Below are 20668 nucleotides of genomic sequence, written 5' to 3' on the forward strand. Positions count from 1 at the left end.
TCTTTCTTTTTTTTGACATATAGAAATAGATATTCTACTTACCAATAGATATTCAGCAACTTTGTCATAATTAAATGATAATGGCTTGATATCTCCATCAGACTCTATCAGCCATAAATTTAAAACTCGATACAGCAAGTTTTGTGAAATGTTCGGACATGTAAGACAGTAATGTAAAAGATCGACATGATGAGTATAAAATTCACTGATTTCTGAACGTTGCAAGATGCTCATCATCTGAACAACTGCGTTTTCGTAATGATATACTAAATTAGGACGTGGATGAGATAGAGACGTTACCTGCGAAATCGAACGCAATCAGTGCATATCGTAAACAAGTACGAGATAAATATGTACTTACAGCAAATAGCAACCATAAAGGTTTTAAAATCAAAACTGAGATCGGTGTAGATTTTGGAAGTAGCATGATTCTAGTAATTAAAGATTTTAAAGATATCACGTCGCTTCTAAAGAATGATATAAAAATTGTAGTAGTTGAATGAAACAAGTGATAATACAGAAAAGTATAATTTTTTTCATACTCTCTTGTGCCAAGATAATGATAATATAGCAGAATTATCAGGACCGATCCGTTTTTTTTGCACGCTACTGCATCGTTCCATTTTGTTGAATCTTTTGGTAATTCAACGAGACCTTGATTCAATATATTCGCAAACTTCGTCGTTTTTATGGGGAATGCCATTTTACCGAGAATACTCAGGATCCGTGACAGTAATATACAGGTGCTTCTTCGTAAATTCTCTCTGCAATGTGAAATGTTGCTTCGCAGTTTGTATATGATGTTGTTGAGTGATTTAGATATATCTTTGAAATTAGAGATTTAAACTTCAGCAATAATATGTAACACACAAAATTTATTCTGCAATATTGCAAACCTTATATAAAAACTATTTACATATATTAAAGATTTTCAGAGCGCTACGAACAGAAATGCGAATCGATCTCTTTATGTATATTTTTAGATAGATAGATTTTTAGAAAATTCTGTAAAATAGTATAAAAGGAATAAAGTAAAAAAAAATTACAATTGAAAGCATAAAAATTATCTTTAAAGAAATGATGAAAGAATTCTTAGCAAGTTTAATGTGTCCGAAACTTAAATTAAAAATGATAGATTGTCGTTAATATATAAAAGTTTGAAAAGTATTTAGGAAAAGATGTCTGAAGTATTTAGATCTTTATATATATATATATATATATATATATATATATATCTATGTAGTTTGTTTTTATTTCTTGTGTGTGTGGCATAGGTTTATTAAAAAAATAATTATATACACGGAAAGAATTTTGTTTTAAAATTTACTTCGAAAATATGATAGTTGTGGTACAATACAATATTGTAAAGATTTTTATCATGCATTTCAGTAAAATTAATCAAACTTATTTTATACTTTATTGTAGTTTTATTAATGAATGAGAGAGATTTATACTAAAATTTTTGGAAATATTATGTTGTCTCACGACTATCATATTTTCAGGATAAACTTTTAAAAAAATTCTTTCCATGTATATTTAATTATAAAATATTGAATATAACATAAATGCGTTTTGTCAATTTATAATTGCCATTTATAATTCTATTGATCTATACAGTATTAGAAACGGATATGCAACTTACGGAAACTGCACAGTTAAATATAATAAGCGTTTCAGATATCCATTGGCAGTCAAATGATTGGACAAATTGTCCTTATTGCAATTTTTTAGCTGATACAAATTGTTTAGACAAAAGACGAGACTTCTATAAAATCCGATCAAGTCTAGAGAAGACAAGTCTTTATCCTATCAAAAAAAAGCAATAGTGTTTATGACTTATTCCATTTATTTATATTTATTTATGCGGCGTATTATTTTTAGTAGATTAATATTTTATTATATTTCCTAACGAACGTACTTTAACGTATGGTATAATTATGTCCATCACCGTATGGTACACGGAAATTTCCAAATCATTTTTCTTTTCGTAAATCTTAAGTTCGGTCTTATTATTTTCTCTCGAATCTTGCATGAGGCAGAATCTGCGGACACAGAAACATTTTATTAATAATAAAAATAGTTTTGATATATTGATGTTGAAGAAAAATAAATTGATGAATATTCCACCGAGCACTGCTGGCGCAGGTACTGCATAATGAATCAATGGCGAATGAAATCGTGTCATTATCATCGTCACATTTGACAATCTTTGTCATTGACTCTAATATATCGTGACAAACGTCGATGATCATTTCCGCATCGATATTTTTATCGAAGACTGCTTGTTTCTGCAGAATGACATTAAACATCGTGATAGTCATAAATTTCAGCTTGTTCTTTTTCAATTCTTTGATATCCAGATTTTTCACGAAAAATACAATTTGCTGCAGAATGCAATCCGTGTCGAAACTCACATCTAACTTTAGCGATCTAGAAATCATTAAAGCCTTCAATTTTACTATGTGTGAATAACAATTATAATTGCTCCAGCAAATTTTTTAATAATTTATTAAAATCATTAATATCAATGAAAATAACTTGTAAATATAATCAATTATGTAATAATATATAAATAATAATATATAAAATTAATTATATTAATTAATATAAATATATTATTTATACTACATTGCGTTTTTACAGTAAATAATTAGAAAAGTATACCTAACAAGTATATCAGACATGCCCCCTACAAGTTTCTCGAACAGCGTTGAGTCTTTGAGTGATTTATTTACGCAGTAACTAAGTCTTAGCATTGTCTGCATAGTAATTATGGCCGCTTGATTTTCATAGAACTCTTTGTGAGCGCTTACAATCTCGAAGATTTCGAGAACAACTCTGCGAATAAAATCGGTACCTTTCAATCATGAAGAATCGCACCGGATGTAGGAAAATTTGAATTCGATAAACATATAAATATCTTTTTCGTAAGAATGGAATTACATACTTGATGAAATTTTCATCCGATGTTTGCACGACCTCGCATATTGTAGATACTACGTCGAATTTAACAAGCTTTCCCACAACAATACCTCTTTCAGATTCCTCCGTCTGTATCAGAAAATTCAGTAGCTTCTCCGAAATCCAGTTCTAATTTAAATAAACAAGAATCGAAGAGAAAATGAAATTATGATTGTAGAAGATGTATATTAATAAACGAAGCCATCGATCGTAGATTAGGCCGATCTCGTTTTCACTCCTTTCCGCTCTATTTCCGATCGATCGTCCTCGATTCGTGCGTTACGTGTTTATGTTACAGGTGATGAATACGCCTATAATTTCGCTGAGTTCATATCAAATGCATGCTTTCCGAGTTGTAATGATTGCTCTTCACGCTCGTTCGCGAATTAATGAAACGCAATTTGATGCAGGATCCATTTTCGCGTATTTGCAATGATTAAACTCAGCGAAATTATATCTCTATTACGAAGAAAGTTATACTTAATCAGTTAAATCTTATTAAGAAGAAGAGTAAGAATAAAAATCGAGGAATGTTGCCTATAATTTCCTATTGAAATTAAAGATAATTTTCCAAGAAAAAGATATATATCTTATTATCTCTATAAAATATATAGTATTTTTTCTTTGATATTAGACTTAATACAAAAATTTGATGTCTCTTTGTAGACACATAGAAATTGCGATACATAGAAATAATTAAAAATAAAAACGAAAAATTAAAACGTATTATATTACGCAAAAATACCTGCACCATGCACTCATATACCTATTGTTGAACATTAAGGTGTACAAGTACAAGATACAGGTCAGTAACACCGGCATGAAGTTGGACCTCCATAGAAAGTCCATTATTCTGACAATGCTAAGGGCGTCAAGTTCGCCGACGATCGATATTGCCAACCTCCGCATCGACCACCATGATGTTACACTGCAGTTTCAGCATCTGATTTTCTAGACTAAGCTGCAGTGTAACACCTATGATGATAATCCCGAGCCGGAAGTAAGACAGTACATAGCAACATCACTCTGCACACCGGCAGGACTCTGGTAGTCCAGCCCACGCGGGACGATTTTCCGGTGCGCAGAGACGAGACTCTGGATGTCAATTATTTCCCAACGTAATGTAACCAACGCGTGTACATCAAGAAAGATACTATTATTAAAGTAGATATATAATAATTATTAAACATCGAATTCTCTGCAATTGTATATTTTTTTAGAAAATAGATTAGGAAGTAAAATCGCAGCAGAAATTTGTCTTATTGAAAAGGCATTCCAAAAATGCATATTTATTTGTGCATATTTTATGTATACTTGCATATTTTGTCAGCATAAAAAAATCCGATGTTTAATAATAATAGCAAATATAAGGAATTTCTTTTATACCTGCGCGTTTCCTGACATTAATCGTTTCTTCACGTACGGCAGAATAAGATTTATATCTTTCATACTCCAATCGAACAACAAATCCATGGCGCTGAACGAATTATTTTCTTGCGCATCAAAGAAACTGTGCGCGACTAAGGAATTGCGTCGCAATGCGGTATAACGAATAGAAGAACGTTGCAAGTTCGGACACTTAAATGTTCCTGTTAAAAAAAAAAACTTTAGCGGCTAACTTCTCAATATTAGAAAAATAAATGGCGGCAGGCGGCAGATTTGAATGATTGAATATGATTTTAATCAGAGTTATCTTGAGAATATATCCCAATATAAAATTAAATACAAGAGAGAGTTTAATAGAATTGAGACACGTGTCTTTTTTATTCGTATTTGAAGTTTTGAATACATTCTCTTAACCCGCAGAGATAACTGATCGGTATAATCATTGTAGAAGCATGGATCTTATCTCGATTCAATGTAGACACAATGCAGATGCATACATTCAAACATGCACATGTCAAACATATATACATGTGTTTTTGTGAATGCGATGACACAATGAATTGTTGAAAAAAATGAAATATAATTTCATTAAAGAAGTTAGGTATGAAAAGAAAAAATATATGTCATGAAACAACTAATTTGAAGTTATTTTTTTTTACACTATAAAAAGTAAAATGTTAATTTTAACTTAAAGGCGTACACTTTGATGTTAAAATTAACACAAAAATATTGATTTTTAACATTATTACATGTCTTAGAAAGTCCATTCTCTGGAAATGAAGAATTATTTGAATTACATCTTAACATCTTAGGTTTTTCATGCTGAAAAACAAAAAGATTTAAATTTAAAGAATAAATCTGAATATTGAAAAAAAATTAAATTGATTAAATGTTTTTTTTAGATATTTATAATTATTTATAATTATTTATAATTATAATAAATTCGGCAAATAAGGAATTAATGCTGTAATACGTGCGCAATCAATTTCAATATTATTGAATGATATGTATCCTAATTTAATTATTGATTTGTAGTATACACATGTTTCGGCTAATTTTTTAGCCATCCTTAATGCGGATTTTAAAAGTAAGGAAAATCATGCGAGTACCTTAATTTTATATATCTTAACGCTTACGTTTCCACATAGAATTATCTGTACGTACTGAAGATGACTAAAAAGTTAGCCAAAACATGTATACTATAAATCAATAATTAAATTAGGATACAATTCTATAACATTGAAATTGATATATCGTATTATTACAGCACTAATTCCCTATTTGTCGAATTTATTATAATTATATATATTTTTTATATATCAGGGAATTTAGATTATCATTCGATTATCATTTATAATTATTGTTATTAAATGAAGAAAATTAAGGAAAAACACGTTATAAGATACATAGTCAAGTTTTGAATTAGCTATTACAAACATCTGCGAAAAGCGTGTCACTTTGAAGTAAAAGCTGAACATCCAGCATGTCGACGACCAATTGACGTCAACTCGCGCATTGAATATTCTCACACGTGTCGACTTTTCGCCTTTCTCTCTTGACATCCGATTGTCAAAACGATCAACAAAACTTTCAGGGTCAAGTTTGATTTCTGAAGTGTTCGCTCACTTTGCGCGAACTCTTCTTGCGCGGAATTTCATGCTTCACGAAAGAATCTAGCGAACCCGCGTCGCTCCATTTCGCCCCGTAGGAGATACGCGGGCGACCGCAGATTTTCTTGTCTTTTCCAATACATACTTCACGCACCAGATGATATCTGTCGCCGCATGATTAATTTTCTCCCGTGATTTAGGCAAAAGTTATAGAACTTTCATAACTCCCGTTATTGTGAAATTAAGATGTTCCACAAATAACTCTTGGAGATTAGCGATATGCCGCGAAAATATAAAATCGCCTCGCTTTCGCGGCCTTCGTAAGTGAAATCATCTTGCACGATAATCGGGATCTAATACATATTTAATGAGCTTGGATTACATGTGCAAGGCTCGAGATAATTACAATATTAATTAGTAAACGCCAATTCGAGCGAAGAGATGCCACGTGATGTGATTTATATAGCATTGTCGTTACTTTTCTTGTTTCAAAAACGTTTTCTAAGTGAGCCAAAGAAATTGCTTATTAGGGCGGAAGTAGATCACAAGCGAACGATAATGCACAATTAATTAATCGAAAAAAAGCGCGTAAAAAATGACACGTGCGCCGTCAAAATTTCGAATCATTTATGAAACACACTAGGGTCTCGTCGCAGATCGATATTCGATCTCGAATGGATGAAATTGCATTCAGACGCAAGTCGAAAAATAAAATTTATTCCAAAGCAATTCTCAAAGCGAGTTTTCTGTGTTCGCGTTCGTCGTGATTGTTCTCTCGATTGCGACTCCAAAATAAAACTTTCTGCAACCAAAATGAAAATTTCATGAAAATGATTTTTAGCTGTTTTTATATAATATTGTATATGCTAAAAAACTTAGGAATTATATTCCGAAATATGCTTTTAATCTGAAAGCATTGAAATATTTAAGAATAAATTTTTATTGCACAATTTGCATATACAGCTTACAAACAGCTAAGCAAACATTAAAAAAAAAGATCTTACTGTAAAAATAAAAATATTTTTTTATATTACTAAAATTGAAGCAGAACGAGTGTTTCACTTTTTTTAATATGCCATCATCAATTAATAAGATTAATATTTCAAAAACGATAAGGCGAGTTTTCCGCGTTTGTCAATTATCTTCTTGATTATAAAATTTCTACTTTAGTATAAAATTTCTGCAAGCAAAAAATAGAAATAAATAAGAATAAAAAGAATATTGTGGAAAATATAGATTTTCATTGTTTTTTAGTACTTATGTGCTGAGAAATGTAAGAATTTATATTACGAAACATATTTTCAATCACCTGCAATTTTACTTACCTTAATATGCCGTCGTCGATTAATAAGACAACACATAAAAGGTAAAAATAACGTAAAGAGATTACTTATGCAACAATAACAAACATCATTTACTACAACGTTGCAATTAATGCTTTTAATAGATCTCCGTTTCTCTCCTCCCCGATTTAATCTTATTCTATAATAATAATCAATTTCTTTCTTATTCTCAGTAGTGCCGCGCTACGATGATCATGATGTCAATAATCATGATAACAATAATCAGGACAATAACTGTGAGTCGTTGATTGCAAAATGGCAATCGGATCTTCTAATTTATTTTAAAATACATGATACGAGAGCTCCACGAGATATTTTTTTTATCATTCTCTCGTTTCGGATTCTTTTATTCGGATTCAATTACGGTGAATCATCCGTGGATTGTCCTCGAGCCATTTTACAATCGCCCCGCTCGTGTGCAATAACTATTAATAATCATACAATAAATGCATATGTGAAAACAGAAACTGTAACTATGGAGGATATACAATATCGAGGCAATCGTATATCCATGTCGAACCGTTTTCGAAGTTGCGTCTCCACGCTTCGTATAATCGCATGTCAGAATAATTCGAAGTAAATTCGATTTAAGAGATCCTTTCTGGGTCCCGAAAAAATAAAGTTTTTTAGGAATTTTGTAAAGAAGACTATTTGTACGTTTTGAATTTTTACATGTAAAAGGTTTTATGAATATCTGTGAATTTTTGCATCCATATTTACTCTTCCTTCTTTGACTAAGAAGTTTAAAACGTTTGAATCAAATAGTTTCCTTTATAAGATTCCTAAAAATACCTTATTTTTTCGGTTAATAAAAAGGAATTCCTCTTAAGAGATAAAAAGTGTCTTTGACGCAAACGACAGCAAAATTAGAGTTATGGATGGAATTTTTTCGAGCGACGCCGTTGCAATCATTATCTCCTGTTAATTGAAAACACAATGGCGAACTTGTAGATGCATTTCCGGAATGGCCGATGAACAGGAGTATTCCACGAGTCTTTTGGTGATGTAATTTTATGATGAGGAACAGATGTCTGGTGTGCCTTCGACAATCCGATATTGAACGTTCGCAGTAACGAGACGTAACTTCGAATCTGGTGGACGTAATATACAGAGCAGCGATTCTCTCGATGATGGACTATTCGCCTCCGCACAGCTAACACTAGACGCATTTATATTCTATGCCTCAGGTAAAATTCTCTAAGAACGCGCCGATAGTCCATATGACTATCGAATGCCGAAATATTTCCGTAACATTCGTAGAAATGCGACAATTATCGTTATCGGTATTTTAATTAATTTAATGAAATTTTAAAAAGCAATGTAGGTAAGAAATATAAAGTATACTTTGAATAAGATTCTATAATAAATAACATACGTATAACGACATAGTAAGAAGTATAAATTGATAGGTCGCGTAAAAATGAGAAGAAAATAAATTAAAAAAGGATTTTTGCAACACAACAAGGATTTTTAAAATACAAATCGATATAAAACTGAAAAATATAAAGAAACAATTTTGCATGTTTGTGTAAATTAATACGGATAAATTTAAGGAGAAAAACGCTTTATGTATCCTCATTTAATAAAATCTCTTTTGATAATTATTATTATCAATCAATAAAAATAATTATTGATCAATAATAATAATTATTTGGAATACAAATTTTCGATTTTCGATTTTCGATTTTCAACGCCTTGTTTACCAGATTTGCTCTATTTATCTGCTGTTTGAAAATCCAAATTTTAAAATATGCGATAACGCATCGTACAATACACAATAATTAATTCTTTATACAACTCTCGTCGTAATATACTATATAATATATAATAATAATGATCACACAACTAACAGTTTTTATAATGTTATTCGTCTTCAAGACATCGGCCCGAGAAAGAGTATCGACATCTTTATAAACGTCTCACTACGATAAACTATACGAGATTCAAATGCAAAACGTTCTAGAACGTGCAATCACTCACACGATGACAGTTACGACTCGTTAAATTAAAACATGTTCCGCGACTCCTATTATAGATTCTGCACTTATATTATTCATATAATTATTTATTTATTCATTTAGATAATTTCTCTTTCTGTACTTATTTTTTTTTTTTGCTTTCTCTGAAAATCTCTAAGCTATGTATTATAAGGACTAATTATACGATAGGATTTAATTTAGCTATGTGTATTCAACAAGCCAGTCTAACTTTTCGACGCGTCATCTGCCATGTTTGACGGCGGTCAAGAGCATAAAGAAACGCTTGAACACTCGGGATGATATCCGCCATCCATTTTTGGTGCCAGGAAACACCTCTCGATTGTACGGCAAAATCGCACCGGGCATGATCTCAAGCGCGCGTCTCCAAGCACTTACAGCTAAATGATCCTCTCGATCGACGTTTCGACATTCGACGCGACCGTTTCCCGTATTTCGTCGATTTATGTTGAAGGATGTGTGCAAGTGTGTACTTCCTCTTGTCTTATTTCTAATGTTCTTTAGGCGATACATCGATTGCTATAATATACGAGCCACTTCGAAGCGATATCCACGAAAGAACTGCGTAAAGTTTGCGCAAACACTTTACTGTTCAAGAATGAAAATCCATCTATTGATGATATAGCGAATATAGTTTTCAACCAATCGACATCAACTAAAAGTAATATTTTATACCTCTAAGAAACGTTCTGAAAATGTCCAGAGAATGTTTTTCAAACATTCTAAGGACGTTTCAGATATCTCTTGGATAAAATATGCTAATATGTAACATCATTGTTATTTCGCAACAATGTAACTATTATGTGACATCATATGTTAGAAGTACAAATTCTTGCATAACGGATAAGACAAAAGAACCAATCAGATTCTTTTATTTCACAGAAAGGAAGGAAACGAAGGACTTTGATTGATTAATTTTCTTATACGTTATGCATTATACAAAACTGTGTTCCTGCTCTTATATTAGATTTATTCTTTTTAGCTGAACTTCTTGCATGATTCATCTTTTTTCTTTTTCTCTTCATGTTGAAAGAAAGAGGAAAGATGCAAAAAGAATTCTAAAAAGATTCTAAAAAGAATAGACCTATTATATTTATATTGTTAAGTATAAAATTATAACATTCATGTCATGTTACTTTAAATTTGTGTCGACTGGGAACGCGTCTCATGTCGCTTTGATTTGTAAATTAAGCTGCGCGTTTCGTAAAATTCTACTTACGAATTTTACAAAATTGATGTATCTTATTTTATGCAAACTTGGACAAATGAGAAAAACTTTTTACAACGGTCGATATAAATATGGGTATCAATGTAAAGTTTCTTCCGACGTAGCTCGTACATCGCGTCCTGTGCTTCTTATTAATATTAAAAAATACAATATGCAACAATAATATTTAATTATGGCGGAAGCGGTCGCGGCGCGAGCGAGAGCGATAATTAAGGCGAGAAACGCCGAAATGTCGATCTCAAGCTGGACTAGAGTCTTATCATAAAAAGAAAGGAAAAGGAGGAAAAATATTTAACATATCAAGAAAACGCGCGCTACAATCGGTTCTATTATCTCTGCCTGTCTTAAAGTATATGCAAGATACGATACGAAATATACAAGCGGACTCGATTTTGTATCGGGGATACAAGAGGAACGGCGTAAGCCGAAGAGAAAAAGACCAAATCTGGACGATTCCGTGGCTTTCTCTCTTCACGAGCCTCGATTGTAGACTTGCGGATTATTATCGATTTATCCGTCCTACGGCTTCCTACGCCGAACGAGATGAACAGTCGCCGTTATTGAAACTCTCGTCACGGCGATAACGTATTATCTCGCTATATATAATTGTAATAATGTATGTATATAAGATATTTTTTGTATCGACTATTTGCACGAGCGCGAGCATCGACAGACGGAATCGTTTACGGATTCGATCAATGGCCGATCGATCCGTGTCGACGGGATTTCATTCGATTTGATACTCTCTACAAGCTGGTTACAAAAATTCTTTCTTCCGCCGTGTCTCGAATTCTTATTGTGTACGTTTGAGTCATCGCGCTCTGTCGTGCTCCGTCTTCTTCGTTCTATTTCTCTCTCTCTCTCTGTCTCACGTCGCACACGAGTCTGCAAGCTTGAACGGCAAGATCGATTGGCGACGCTGGCGTGTAACTAATAGAGAGAGTCGCGCAATTCTATACGCGACTCTTGTAACAAAGATACTCTTACGGTTTATCGAGACGTTATTTTATCTACGTATATCACACTAGAATCCACGGTGTCTGCAGGCGCTTCTTCGTACGTCAGGACACACGCTGAGAGTTCCGCCCGCAGAACCCTGAAAAAAAATAATATATATATATATATATACATAATTCATATTCGCTAATCATATTCATTATCGTCGAGTCACGATTCTTGTCTTGTCTTGATTAGATATCCTCAAGTAAGAGTCTAGACACTCAGAGTGCGTTCTACTTCCTACACAGTTGGAAATTGTGCTAAATTTAACATAAATGCATGTCCCAAACGGTCCACTCCAATTTTTGAATTAATTTTACATAAGATGAATATGTTAGAATAGTAACACAAATATTATGTAAAAGAATAAATATAAAGAAAAATAATTCGACATTGTTTGTAAACAAACCGTGAAAGCATATTTTTTGTCAGAAAATTAATATTTATGATATGTTAAATTAACACGGATTTTATTCATTTGTCTTAGAATTTACGTTTTAAAACACATTATTTTTATGTTACTTGTTCACTTACTCATAAATTGTGTCATTTTGACACTAAAAATTTTGAATATCAATTTCACAAAAAATCTTTAAATAACATAATCACATTATGTTAAATTAACATTTGAATATGTTAAAAAATTCAACACAAACAGTTAACAAGAATGATTTCCATATACAAATACAATTTCCAATACAAATACATAAATTTTTTTACTGTGCAAAAAACATATCAAGAGAAAATCAAAATGATCTTTTGACATCATGAAAGTCGAAATGATTTTTTTATTACAAAAATTTGATTGTTTATTGATAAAATTATGCTTGAATTTCCTATGATTATTTTGATAGCTCAACAAATTTTCAGATCTAAATCAACTAAATTTTTAGATATTTTGGTAAAGTCTTCCTTTTGTGCAATTCTTATATATTTCGCTTAATGTTTTGATTTAATTGCTTAGCTAACACGTCGCTCTTACCTGTCATTGTTTGGCGGAATGATACCTAGCTAGCTTCATTTGCAGCGGATTAGATATCTTCATATGAAAGGCGATGTCGTCCAGGGAAGCATCGCGGACGTCCAATCCACCAATCGCTACAAGCTGATCACCTTTGTAGATCTTACCGGTTTCGATAGCCTGACCGCCCGCTGTCTGTAGAAGTAGAAAGTAATAGAATGCGAGCAGTGTAAATTATGAAACATGCAAGTTATAAATCAAGATATAGAATTGGAGAACCGTACTTACTAGCTCCTTCACGTAGACCCCCTTGTTACTCCAGAACGCGGCGAAACAGAGACCAGCTCCTTTACCGCTCTTTTTCTGTATCTCGACCTCGTATTCTTCGGCTGGTTTCTCATGACGGAATACTGTCATCGTGATCTGTAAACGACCAACGAAATCGAGTCACGCTCGCTCAATCAATCAAACGAGGATATATAATTTATATTACTTATATAAATTATATTGTTTATACACATTTGGCAAATTTGTATTAAATTTAACACAAGATGAATAGATTAGATAGTAACAAAAAATATTATGTAAAAATATTATGTAAAATATTATATAAAAAATACAACACTGAATAAAAATATAACATTGACACAATTTGTAAGCATATTTCTTCAGTAAAATTAACATCTATAACATATTAAATTAATACATATTTTATTCGTTCTTCTTAAATTTTTCGTTTTAAAATACATTATTTTTATGTTATTTTATCTTATTTTTTCACTTACTCATAAATTGTGTCATTTTGACACTAAAGAAATGTTAAATATGAATTTAATATAAAATATTAGAATAATATAATAATATTGTGTTCAATTTACATTTGGATATGTTAAGAATCCAACATAAAATTTTAACAAGAACTTGGATGGACTAATTTCAACATAAATACAAAATGTCTTTTGCTGTGTATAAATTATGTCTCAAAAGAATTGTCCTATATCTTCTCTTCGTTCATTCATTAAAATGGGTGTGATTATTTAACAAAGTATAATGTTACGTACAGTCCCAGGAGCTTGCTTCAGGACTGTCTCACGAGCTTTGTCGTACTCTATTTCCATGAAACTCTCATTGCCTATGCTGAGAATCTGATCACCTAGTTGTAACCGGCCGTCCTTCCCAGCTGCGCCTTCAGGAGATACGTCCAGAACGAACACCCCGTTCTAGAAGAATTATTATCTCTCAAGAGTACAAATATTAATATCGATAATTGTTTAATAATAACTAAATTGTTATTAATATTTTTGAAATTAATATATATCTATAACTAATTTATGATATTTGTTACTTATTGCATTCTACATTTTAACAGAACGTCTAACGATAAAAAAAATAAAAGAAATTTTGAAAAGTATTGCGATGCGACATCACGCGAATAAATATATATATATTGAAAATTATTAAATACTTACACAAGGAGTATTAGAACCGCCAGCGATGTAAAAACCTATACCTTGGTTCTTCTCCTTCTGAAACTCTATTGTTGCTTCTTTGCTAACTTCGATTTTGCAAGTCTTGGGATCCTGCCGAACCTTCTTCTCTTCGGGTTCTACCGGTTCCTTGCCGGTCACTAACATTACAAGAGTGGGGAATCAAACATTAAATACAAAATCGTATATAGTTTCAAGAACGAAATGTATGCGTGTGTTACGAGATTTTCCGCAAATAAAATATATGGCAAAAATATATATGGAAAAAATGATTTTGCTGAAATATCTAACGATTTAGCTAGATACAGATCTGAAAATATTTTGTTGAACCGTCAAAATAACGTAAAATATTTTGATAATAATGCTAAAAGTTTTAATACTCCAGCAACCAATTTAAGCGTCCTATATAATTATTTTTATAGTTCAACAAAATTAAATATTTTTAGATCTGTTTCTAGCTAAATTTTTAGGCACTTTATCAAAATCGTTTTTTTTTTCGTATAAAGACACTAATCACATTATTAAACTCACCCGAAACTGTTCCACTCTTTTGCGGGGTCTTCTGTGCAACCGAAATTAACAAATCATCCTTGAGTTCTTTACTCTTCTGTTTCTCCTTCTGTTCTTTATTCTCATTAGGATTACAAACTACTAGCTTAACGACACCTTCCGCTTTCTTCAATAATTCCGTCGCCTAAAAAAATTAGAATAAAGAGTAGAATATAAACTGCCTAACTGTTTAATATAAAATGCCTAAATAAAATATAATTTATTTAAAGAAAAGAACGTGAAAAATACGAACTTCATCGTATGTACGGCCTAATAAGCTGTCCAAATTAACGGCCAGGATCATGTCTCCCACTTGCAATCCAGCCTGAAATATCGGATTGTAAAGTACACGAGTTTCGCTTAAAATAGGTCTCTCAAGGTCGTAAGTACGAGTGAAAATTACCTGTTCCGCCGCACTGCCTTCTTGAATGTCGGACACGAAAATGCCTTGCCCTACAGCTAGATGTTTCCCTTCGATGATCATTATGCCGAGGCCGTATTGACTCTACGAATTGATCGACAATTAGTTTTAGAAAGTAAGATTGTGTAATATTGATTGGCTGACTAATTTTGTATAATTATAGTCACTTGCCTTCTTCACTCGCACGTCACGAACTCCTTTGTACTTCTTGAAATCTATATAAACCTGTAACACGTGAAATGTTTCACAACAATATGATACAGCTATCAAATATTCTAAAGTATAGAATTATATAACTTTATTTTGTAAAAAAATGTTCAAATAAATTCACAGCATCTTGGATATCTTTTTCTTATCACATGATCTACTAGACATTCTGTATAATTTAAAAATAATTTTTACATTGATACTCAATAGATTTGAATATTTAAATTTCTGAATTTTCAGATGATAAATAAATTGTCCTATATATTAATAAGTAATTCAGCTGTTTTATATTTCAAAATATTCACAAAATATTCATTAAAATTTGTCATTATTCGTTTATATGTTCATTAAACATAATTATATAGTACTTTTTTCCTCGCAGTCGCTGTTAATTGCAACAAGTCAAGTATATTATTATGATGGAACAATCAATTACTTTTCATTGATATATTTTATGAACTGCAACGGGTACGATAAAGATAAAAAAAAGGTGGACGCCACGAATTGACTTACGTCATCCAAGGTTGGTGGAAATTGGACTATCGGCTTTACGGCGATGTCGTCGACAGCCTTCGATCGTCTGCAACCGGGACACCGAAATCCGTTTATAGTTTTAATGAATTTTGTTATACATATCGTCTCTACGTCATGTTACATCGCGGAAAAAGCTCTAAGTATCTCACCGATAGACGATGATTTTGAAGAGAGTACCGGCCATGCCTTTGATAAGAGCGGAAGCGTTCAGATGACATCGTCCTTGCAATACGTAGCCGTTTACCTAAGTGAAACAAAAGATATTTGATCTATTTTTAGTATTTACTATATTATGTAATAGAATAAAACGCATAGTAAAACGCGACTTGTAAAACGCCAGCTAACAAATAAGTGTAACATTCTTTTGATCGTTTGTAGGCGCTATAAAGATAAAAAATAATTTTAATAAAAATAAAATGGAGGCTTGAGTGTATGCATTCGGATATGATTTAATTTTTTTTTGATACTTTCATTGACTCACGGACGATTTTCAAATTATTACATAATTTTTTAAATTACATAAAATTACTTAAAATTCTAAATACTTTAATTATATTTTAAAATTCTGTATAAAAATTCTATAAAAAATTCTATTTAAAATTCTATAAAAAAATATCATAAAATTTGAAGGCTTACTTTTTTTTCTTAATGAAAATTTTTCTTTGAATTTTTTATACAATTTTTCAGAAATTTCATGTAAATTTCATAGTTCTTCAGAATTTCTGAATAATTTCGTAAAAAATTTCTCTTGAAAATGATGAAATAACTCTTGAAAAAATTTCTCAGATTTTGCATTCAAATTAAAACACTTTTCAAAAGAATCGAAAGAGTTTTTCATTTTTTTAGAGTCTACATTTTCTTTATACATACATTCTAAAATAACATTTCTCATTCTACAATTCCTGATAAATCTTATAAAATCTAAAAAAAAATTTGACATCTTTTCAGAAATTATAAAATGAGAAATATTTTGGAATTTAACATTTATAAAATATTTTAAGAAAAGACATAAACTTTCTCAGTATTAAAAAAAATTATTTCAATTCGTACATAAAAACTTTGACAAAACTTTTCACTAGAGTTTATCTTTATTATATTATCTGCAATAGAACTATGTTGCGTCCCAGCTTAGTAAATATACATTCCAGACAGAAGCATCAGTGTTGTGTTATTTTATTCGAGAAAACCCACAACGCGTAACGTCGCGTCGGATGAGTTAAACGGATTATAGACGGCGTGAAACGAAGGTTAAACAACTCGACGAGGTAGTAGTCGAGGGGAACCGTAGTCATAAATGGCACATCGTAAAAACGGGAGAAAGCAGAGGGGAAGTGAAATACCCACCTCTAATATCTCGTCACCGATAAGAAGCCCGCCATTTTTGTGAGCTGCACCCTTTGGGTTGAGACCGCAGATGAACACCGCCATTCGGTTTCTGTCCTTATGTCCCGCCAGAGAAATTCCCAAACCTCGCCGATCCTTTTCGAGGGTGACCATCAATACCCTGTGCGCAAGATTCTGGTATCTCTTCTGAACCTTCTCTGCAAAATTAAAAAGACGTTCTCATGTCTGGTGAGGAACGATCGGCCGCGACATTAACCAACGAGTATCATCCGAAACGCACACATTGGATTTTACGTTTTAGAACGATTTTAGACATAATCTAGTTTAGATATAATCTAGTTATCTTTCATATCGATCATACGGATTGATTGATTGATCGGATACATAATCAAATTTATTATTAATGGAATTTCACTGTTATCAGCCACCGAACGTGGCGGAGTCACACAGAATGAATATCGACCTCTTCAATGACGTAAATAGTATATAAATATCAATTGTTTCTGAGTCGCAGTGTATATTTAGTACAGAATAATACATCTTATGTTATAGTATAAACTCACTGGTCGTGTAGCCGAACTCGTCCTCTTTCTCCGGATCCGCTTCGATCTCCGCCTTCGTGCGCTTCACATTTCCAGCGCTTCTCCGCGAGATCTAGACAAGCGATTTTTACTGCGTGTTATTATTGGCTGTTTTCCTTTTAGGAGACACAAACGTCATTTTATCCTTCTTGATATTTCATGAATAACAAAGATAGAATGACATTTGTTTCGATTGTTTCTTTTAAAAGGAAAGCAGCGCAAGTAAAAATTAAGAATATCAGCTTTGGCTCGGGTTACCTCGATGCCGCTCTTCGTGTAGACATTTCCTTCCAACATGCGTGTGTCCTCCTCGTCCTCCGAGCTCTCATCTGAAGAGTACTTGGGCTTTTGGGAAGGCTTCGTGATGGCAGTCGTCGCATGATCCTCTCGTTCTTCACTGACCTCACGAAGGATACCCTGATTCACGGGAGGCGACGGGGCTGTTTTCCGAATTGACTTCTTCATAGAGGATCTGAGAAATACAACGTGCACTCAGGAAAAATCACAGCACTCTGACATCGACTTTTCATGTAACGCGAAACACTTGTGCACGAGAAATAACCGATAAAGAAAAAAAATGCGCATTTTTTATGAGCATTTGTATTTATAAACTTCTAAGAGGAATCCTATTATAATAATAATAGGATTCCTATTGTAATGATAAATTTATATAAGAATTTATTATTTATAATAATAAATATAGATGCATAAATATAGATAATTATGATGGTTTATTAAATAGATAACTGAAAGTGAGAGAATTGAAAATAAAGTTTATAATTTCTCTATAATTATACCTTCTCGCACTGAAAGTCGAGCCATCCGAACTTTTCGAACTTTGCTTCTGGGAATCCCCGCGCAAAACGCCGTCCTCGAATCCTGGCTACGCAACAAATAAATTGACATTTTCAGAAATGGGGGATTAAAATCTCTTTCAACGTCAATAAAATATTATCTTCTCTAAAAACACACACACACACACACACACACACACACACACACACACACACACACACACACACACACACACACACACACACACACCCCAACTAACAGTAACATAACATCAATATTTCCTATTTACAATGTTACATATATAATGTATTATATTACATTTATATTGTTGAATGCACTGAAAAAAAATTTATTAAATCCTAATACGTATTTCTTTAAATAATACTAAGTAAACATTTATATTTATAGTAAATAAACAAATAAATATTTATTCAATAAAAAAAAGATTTTTAAGTTAAATTAAAAATTAAGTTAAATTGGTTTCTGAATCAAATAAATGTATGTTTACATTTAAAATAAATGAGGTTATATAAAGTTCCCAAGATGATGTGCTTGCGAATTGTAATAACGTAATCCGTTAAGAAATTATTTACAATTAACAATAAATATCAAAAAATATAAATTATCTAAGTAAAATAAATATATTATTATAAAATATATTATTATAAAAAAATAAAAATTATCATTAGGTCGGGCTTAAAGCTCGTATGAGCATTAAATATGATTATTCTTACGACTGCGCAGCTTGCATTAATTTAATTAGGACAAAAATAAACTTTACCGCAAAAACTGCAGTCAGCGATTCAATTAAAGGAATTAATTAGTGTGGAACACCGAGTGTCCCAACGCGCGGCATTTCTCCCGCGCCATTTTGCCAATTAATGCGGCAATTGTGTTTGTTCCTTACACAGAAAGCTGAGGGAAAACACGAATCGCACACCGCAATTTTTTAATTGATCATGATGATCGAATATATAAATTATTGCGGTCGATCTTGCTCACGCATTCAATGACAAGATAATTATTTATCAAAGATTTCGTTAAAATTTCGAAAATTTCAGTTATCGCAAAACTTTTTGACGTTTGTCAAATCCAGAAATAAACATAACATTTAAAATTCAATTATAAAGTGTTTATGAAATGTTTATAAAAAGAATAATCATAAATAATCTTATTTAAGGATGTACCAGATATAGTATCTATAAAAAATAATTGGAATTGGATACTTTCCATATAAAAACTTATTATATATATGTATATATATATATGAAACAGTTCAATAAGATCAATATTTTTTTTAATAATACAATTTTATAATTTAAATGATTGGGTTGTCCGAAAAATTCGTGCCGCAAAAGATTTAAATTTAATAAATGTATACTAAAATTTAAATCTTCTGCGTTTCAATTTTCCTTCAAAATCGACACGAACTTTCCGGACAATCCAATAAAATTTTTTCATTTTATCTTAATTATTTAAAAAATATGTGTGTCTACTTCTTATTGAAATAACTTTGGATCCAGATTCTAAATTACCGCCAAATTTTTTATATTACTTTCAAATATAATGTAGAAAAATCTGTAATTTTTTTGTTGGAAATTTAATTTTGTTTAATTTTAATCAATGTGTAATGCATTCTTAACATTCACATAAATACATAACGATAATCACTGTTATTAATCAGTGTTATTCGTGAATTTTTGAGAGTAAAAAATCAAGTCGAGAACAGGTTATATAAACATATATGACGAAACCGACCTGTATTACTTCCGGCGTAATGGATCTCGCGGGCGAAACCGGTGGTGGTTTATGGCGAAAGGAGGTCGTTGGCGTTCCAGGACTGACACCGGAAGACGACGATGTATGAGTCTTGATGGTTTGCCTTCGGGTTTTGGAATCTCTTTCCTCCTGGACGGCGCCGCCGTGTTCCGGACTCTGCAACAATTCCGAGATTCTCTCTTCCACTCTGAAATCTTGCGAGTTGCACACAAGCCAGCTTAGATTCATTCCAATGTAACATTATCCCCGGCAACGTTCTCGAAATTAACGTTGCTTATTGCATCAGAATATAACACAGCATTAGTATTTAACATAAAATTATTAACAAATATACAAACATTTTTATAACTTATAAACTTATTACGATAATATACAGTACTATTAATTCAGTTTTTTCTGTCAAACTCAGATAAAGAAAATAATAATGAAATAACATATAAAATAATACATAAAACTTTAAATATTGCAACGCAATATTATATTCAC

At 31.8% G+C, this 20668-nt stretch overlaps 3 protein-coding genes across 3 annotated transcripts in view; all 3 read right to left on the reverse strand.

Moving 5' to 3' along the window:
* Positions 1-271: 271 nt before the first annotated feature.
* LOC105618420 lies at positions 272-703 on the reverse strand. The gene is made up of 2 exons (XM_012199961.1): positions 543-703; positions 272-467 (listed from the first exon to the last, which is right to left on the reverse strand). Exons 1-2 carry the CDS (start codon positions 701-703, stop codon positions 272-274), a joined length of 357 nt encoding a protein of 118 aa, XP_012055351.1.
* A 935-nt stretch (positions 704-1638) lies between these two features.
* Positions 1639-4434, reverse strand: LOC105618421. The gene is made up of 6 exons (XM_012199962.1): positions 4348-4434; positions 2948-3090; positions 2665-2838; positions 2128-2430; positions 1919-2042; positions 1639-1806 (listed from the first exon to the last, which is right to left on the reverse strand). Exons 1-6 carry the CDS (start codon positions 4432-4434, stop codon positions 1639-1641), a joined length of 999 nt encoding a protein of 332 aa, XP_012055352.1.
* Positions 4435-12509: 8075 nt separating this feature from the next.
* LOC105618277 overlaps positions 12510-20668 on the reverse strand; it is a 117141-nt gene continuing 108982 nt past the window's right edge. The window contains exons 23-37 of the mRNA XM_012199818.1: positions 20162-20338; positions 18406-18491; positions 17867-18080; positions 17591-17681; positions 17028-17224; positions 15833-15927; positions 15663-15729; positions 15114-15167; positions 14925-15026; positions 14775-14846; positions 14504-14666; positions 13955-14112; positions 13547-13705; positions 12770-12908; positions 12510-12676 (exon numbers count right to left, since the gene is read on the reverse strand). Coding sequence (XP_012055208.1) covers positions 12510-12676; positions 12770-12908; positions 13547-13705; positions 13955-14112; positions 14504-14666; positions 14775-14846; positions 14925-15026; positions 15114-15167; positions 15663-15729; positions 15833-15927; positions 17028-17224; positions 17591-17681; positions 17867-18080; positions 18406-18491; positions 20162-20338 — 1941 coding nt within the window. The remainder of the gene's footprint in view (positions 12677-12769; positions 12909-13546; positions 13706-13954; positions 14113-14503; positions 14667-14774; positions 14847-14924; positions 15027-15113; positions 15168-15662; positions 15730-15832; positions 15928-17027; positions 17225-17590; positions 17682-17866; positions 18081-18405; positions 18492-20161; positions 20339-20668) is intronic.

Source organism: Atta cephalotes (genome assembly GCF_000143395.1).
Source record: "Atta cephalotes unplaced genomic scaffold scaffold00016, whole genome shotgun sequence".
NCBI classification, from domain to species: domain Eukaryota; kingdom Metazoa; phylum Arthropoda; class Insecta; order Hymenoptera; family Formicidae; genus Atta; species Atta cephalotes.

Bases quoted from the DNA above. Each gene is read 5' to 3' on its own strand.
- LOC105618420 (XM_012199961.1), bottom strand. From the start codon at position 703: ATGGCATTCCCCATAAAAACGACGAAGTTTGCGAATATATTGAATCAA. The intron at 468-542 runs GTATGAAAAAAA...ATCATTCTTTAG, and splicing joins CATTATCTTGGCACAAGAGA to AAGCGACGTGATATCTTTAA.
- LOC105618421 (XM_012199962.1), bottom strand. From the start codon at position 4,434: ATGGATTTGTTGTTCGATTGGAGTATGAAAGATATAAATCTTATTCTG. The intron at 3,091-4,347 runs GTATAAAAGAAA...TATTTAAATTAG, and splicing joins TAATGTCAGGAAACGCGCAG to AACTGGATTTCGGAGAAGCT. The intron at 2,043-2,127 runs GTGGAATATTCA...CTGTGTCCGCAG, and splicing joins ACCTGCGCCAGCAGTGCTCG to ATTCTGCCTCATGCAAGATT.